Below are 5662 nucleotides of genomic sequence, written 5' to 3'. Positions count from 1 at the left end.
GCCTACTGCAGGGGGGGGGGGGGGGGGGGGCATCTGTGTGCCCCTTCAAAAAAGGGGGTACCCAGATGCAGATGAGCCCCCCTGCCCTCAGACCCCCATAACCACCAGGCTAGGGTTGTGGGAAAGAGGCCCTTGTCCTTATTAGCATGAGGACAATGTGCTTTTCCAGAGGCTCCCCCCCTGGAAAAGCACCCTCCCAATGCCGAGGGCATGTGGCCTGGAATAGTGCAGGGAGGGGGGGGCTCAACATCTCCTGCCCTGCCAGGCCACTGCTTGGATTAAGGTGCTGGTATGGAATTTTAGAGGTGACCCGTTTTTTTTGGAATTGGGGTCCTTTAAAGTTTGTTAGGATCTGGTAAAAAATTTATAGGGCAACCCCACCCTTTTTTTGACATCAGTGGTCCCCCCTAACATTCCTACCAGACCCCGCACTAGTTTTTTTTTTAACATTCACATTTTTCATTCTGATCGCTACCTCTGAGGTAGCGAACAGAATGACCGAACCGGATACCGAGCCGAACGTTCGGCAATTTACTCTCTGCCGTCTGGCCCCTTTGAGGGTAGGCGTGAACAGCAGGGAATGAAGTGCCAAATGTTCGTCTCAGCCGATAAAAATGTTACATTGGTTGAGGCGCACAGGCTTTTCCCTTTGGTTCGGCCAAACGCGCTGAGGCTGTTCGGCTGAGCCAAAGGGAGGTGAAGTGAGCCCAATGCAGCCAATGAACAGCTAAAAATAGCCGTGCACGGCCGCAGTGAGTAGCCGAACATGCTTAGGCTCACTTCACTTCAGCTCGTTTATTCATTCGTCTGCTTTCGGCAGCTTAGTGAATAACTCCCTATAGTATAGTTAATGAAAGTAAGGGCAGGACCTTTCATCTTCTGTATAAAAAAAACCTTATACAATATTTGCCAATTTGTCCAAATCCAGGGACAATGAATCCTGAAGAAGATTATTGAGGAAAATTCAGGTGGGAGAAGAAGGACCACCGATGAGATGGATTAAAGATGTAAAAGAGGACCAAAGAGAGCTGGAGGTCAATAGATGGAGAGTAAAAGTAATGTTTAGATAGGAATGGGCTGAGACCAGGGCCATTAAGAACTGTAGAGCATAAAATATAAAACACAGGTCACTATTAAATTGCATGTTTTATTGTAGAACAGAAAATGTAAACACACAGATCATTATCAAAATGCATGTTTTATTGTAAAGCAGAAAATGTAAATCCCAGGTCACTATTAATCTGCGATGTTGGGTGACAATAAATTAATAATGTGGAAATATTACCATACATTGAGAGATATATAAATATTGTTGTCAGTAAACATATACTTTAAAAAATCAAGGTAACCGGCTCCTTGTGAACCAGGTATAGTATTTGCATATAAATTATATCAATAAGGAAACTCTTCAGGAACAAAGACAGGTTTCTTGTGTCACAGAACAAGTTATGTGATAAAAGACATCTCTTCCCGGTCTCTGCTCTCTGACAATGAGCTGGCTACACCTCGGAGATATTTAACAAATTCCATTCTCACATCCTCAGGATCTTCTTCTAGATTGGAATGTACCAGTGCTAATTTACCTAATGCTGGAGCTATAAATCAAACACAAGGACATATACATAAAATATACTGCTTTGATCATCTATCAACAGATGCAAATATAAAACAAAAAATGTTTTCCAAGTCTAAAAAAAAAAAAGTATGAATTGCATCATATGGTAATTCAGTAATAAAGCAGAAAATAAACAGACAGCTATGATGGGACTTCTTAATAAATCTATCTAGGGATGCACCGATACTAGTATCGGTATCGGTGCCGATACCGAGTTTTTAGCCGAGTACTCGTACTCGCCCAAATGCTCCGATACCTAGCACGAGTACTTCCTGTATCACGAAGCCGGGCAGCGTGTCATTACACGCTGCCTGGTTTCCTGATTGGCCAGGAAACGCCTCCATGCTCTCTCATCACTTGTGATGAGAGAGCATGGAGCCAACTTCCCGGCCAATCAGGAAGCCGGGTAGCGCGCAATGACGCGCTGCCCGGCTTCCCGATTGGTCAGGAAGCTAGCAAATCCAGAAGCGGGCGCCGTGTAATGCCGCAGCGCCCGGCATTCTGACTGGCCGAGAAGCCAGCTTCATTCTCCCTCGTCATCTCATAAATCATAATATTAAGAAAGTGAACTCAAAGCATTAGTTTGTATTGCTTTAGAAAAAATGTGACCTGTCCCTTTAAGAAAAATTATCGGTAATTGGTATCTGCGAGTACTTGATCAAAAGTATCGGTACTCGTACTCGGTCTTAAAAAAGTGGTATTGGTGCATCCCTAAATCTATCTTTGGTAGCTACTATATACACTGAGTGGCCAGATTATTATGACCACCCCATCAGTACTTCGTTGGGCCACGAGATGACTCCACGAGATGTTGAAAGGCGATGCGAGGAATCTGACACTGCACTGTTGCCCTTCTGTTGTCTTGTACCAGTCTTGCCACTCTCCGATCTGCCACTCTCCTAACATTGACTAGTACCTGATGGCCACAATTCGTACGTTCAGACCCAGATTTTCGGCTGACAGTCCAGTCTTTAAACACTTTAACAACAGCTGCTCTTAAACATTTAACTCATTCTGCTGTTTTGCTGATACTCGCTCCACGGCTCTGAGCGCCAACAATCATCCCACGTTCAAAGGCTGTTAAATCGCATTGTTTACCCATATCTTCAGAAAAAAATTACTTCTACTGTCGTGGTAAACAACCTGCTTCCCTATTTATACTGGTCTGGCCCTCTAGCAACTTCAGCGCGAAATTATAGCTAATTATAGCTAATTTGCCTACAAACGTCAGGTGGTCATAATAATCTGGCCACTCAGTGTATATGTGTGTGCTGACAGAACACTTGTCATGCGGGAGGGAGGGGTTGTAGGGGCAGCAGAGGACAACGGATGCTGTCAACAGCTGTGTTTGGCATCCCACCCAGCTCACTGGTTGTTTGGAGCTCACCAGGACACAAGTTACAGCGTCCCGCTCAGCTCTTGATAACTGGTGACCTCAGTGACACCTGACACAACCTTTCCAAATAGCAGCTTCACTGCCTGTAAAACTCTGCCACTTCACAGGAGAAATGCTTGTGACAAATTCATATACACCTTACCAACACGAATGTGGATCTGTCGCAATGAAGTCAGGGGGGACTCTGTGAGGCCTTTGCCTCCCTCTGCCTCACACTCTCAGGCATTTAGTGGTAACTAATAGATAAAAAGCCTTGTTGCACATGAAGATGTTGATTAGCAGTTAGTGCTGCCATTGCTCCATATTCTGCTGGTACAGATTACTATGGAAATTAAAGCAAAACCGAAAGAGTAGTAACCTAAAAGATGGCACCTTATTGCCCCTTTCTAAAGCAGTACATACTCATCTTTCTTTCACTCCCTGCTGCAATGTTTAGCTACTGGGAGCGAAGAAGCTGTTCAGTATGGGGGAGCATCTAACTCACCTCCCCATCTTTTCAGTGACAGAGCTGTAGCTTACACTGACACAATGGAGAGGGGAAACAGTCTTCAGCCCTGTAAAAGCTCCTACCAGTGTAGGGGTGGACAAACTTTGGCCCTTCAGTTGTGGTAAAACTACACATGCATCTGTCTCTGGGAGTCATGTCTGTGGCTGTGAGACTCTTGCAATACTTTATGTCATTTGTAGTTCCACAACAGCTGGAGGGCTGGAATTTGCCTATCAATGAACTAGAGTGACTTGGTTTACAAATGGTCTCCTCTACACTGCCAAAAGCTGTATGGAGTGTCAAGGAGTAAAAAGTATATGCTGCATTGAAATGAATCTATTATTTTTCCTCTTATGGGAAAAGCACGGGTTGACTTTGACCCATGGAACAAATGCACATCCCAATGTTTAGACTTTAAACAATTTCCTACACATACGATCTTATCCACAAGATAACAATGCTGCTGTCCAAGGGTGACTCTGCTGCTCCTCTAAAAAGCGGAGTCACCCTAAGACAGGAAGGGTGTTACTGGTCGGATTACCAGGTGAAAATAAAAAGGAAAAAAAAGCCTGAGAAAAGAAAATGAATGCAGCAATAACATTTAAGAACTGGAAAGTTGCAATATATTACATTATGGTTTTTGGGTTTAGATACGCTTTACACTGAACTCAAATAACAATATTCATGAATTCTTGAAAGATCCACTTCAACTTCTGGTACATTACTCTAAAAAAAGCAGCAACAAATTGAAAGCTGATATCATATGCTCTACACATGCTTATATAGGCTATTTCTGTTTTATGTAAGCGCATTTTTATACAAAAGACTCACACAGAACAAATACAAATAGTAATATGCCGTGTAATCCTTGTGGAACATTGACTTTGCATTGCTATCTTGAAATGCTATTTGAGAGTCGCAGACCATGGAAAGCTGAAGTGTATACACAAACTGATATTCTACTGCCATCTAGTGTCATCAGACAGAAGCTGCAGTTAGGATTCACACACAGAGCCCTCTGTATCTGTTTTGTTTTTTACTTAAGTTCAGTCATTTCCCCACATACACCCGAGGAACTTTTAGGGCAAGTTGATAAATACATGCTCATAAATCAAACCCATAGTGAGAAATCATGCAGCAGTGTTATTGCCACTTTGTGATTATGTGGTAGATTGAAAAAGTGCATCTAGTCCAGATGCTTTGTGTATGTGACATCATGCTCAGTCAATAAAGGCGATTGACTGCTATCTACAAACGGAGTGCGAGTGACTTTATGGTATTTTGCATTTTTAGTCCAGATGCATGACTCCATGACTCCCACCTTAAAGTGACACTAAACTCGGGAGTTAAATCTTAAAAATGCATTCAAGTACCCTAACTATTATCAAAAATGTATCTTATTTGTGTGTCACTCGGCTGTAAATCCTCAAATCATCCCTGAATTGGTGCTGACACTGTCCTTCCTTCTCCCAAAACTGCTGGCTGAGCTTTCTTCGCCATGGATTTGACTGTACAAGGTGTATTTCTTGGATGACCTTTAGAGATTACACCAGGAGAAGGGTGTCAATAGTCAGCTGCTTTCCATAGGAAAAAGCATGCTTGTACAGTGCTCGCTGGAACATTTACAATCTGACTACTGCAGACAGAAAAGGTTGGGCAACAATCTGGCAGCTCGATAGTTAAAGGCTCAGTGTGCTGTTATGACCATGTTTTATGTTTCACTCATATTCACAAAATAAGATGAAACATGGTCAGATCGCAAACCCCCCCCCCTCCCCCCACTTACCTGAATCGCGTGGTTCTTCTCCCTGCAGGTTCTAGTCATCATTTGAATTCAGCATGGCTGCGCATGGCTCTTCCCACACAGCTGCTTCAAGTATACACAGATTATTTGACAGGATCTGTAAATGGAGAGCCTACAGGTCTCCTCTGCCACTGCAGCAGAGGGACTTTCTAGTTTTAAATAAAGTACAAGTGCGTGACGTCTACACACTTATAGTCCATTCATACTGACCCTTAGCTAAAGGTCTGTACCTGTATAGACAGAGACTTGGAGGAAGAGTCTGTAAGAGCCAGGTCATTGCACTCACTCACTACTGATCGTGGTTGCAATGCTTTGCGGGCTCAAATGCAAAACATAATACATTTTATTTTATTAATGTGT

General features: G+C 43.2%; 1 protein-coding gene across 2 annotated transcripts in view; it reads right to left on the bottom strand.

Annotated features, from left to right (window-relative positions):
- Positions 1-1396: 1396 nt before the first annotated feature.
- IFT22 (intraflagellar transport 22) overlaps positions 1397-5662 on the bottom strand; it is a 13074-nt gene continuing 8808 nt past the window's right edge. For both annotated transcript variants that reach the window (XM_018573775.1, XM_018573784.1), the window contains one exon: positions 1397-1595. In XM_018573775.1, the coding sequence (XP_018429277.1) occupies positions 1447-1595 (149 nt within the window). In that variant the 3' untranslated portion in view covers positions 1397-1446. The remainder of the gene's footprint in view (positions 1596-5662) is intronic.

This window comes from Nanorana parkeri, unplaced genomic scaffold (genome assembly GCF_000935625.1).
Source record: "Nanorana parkeri isolate BGI_ZX_2015 unplaced genomic scaffold, ASM93562v1 scaffold48, whole genome shotgun sequence".
In the NCBI taxonomy this organism is placed as follows: Eukaryota; Metazoa; Chordata; class Amphibia; order Anura; family Dicroglossidae; genus Nanorana; species Nanorana parkeri.
This window is presented reverse-complemented; position numbering and strand designations above follow the sequence as displayed.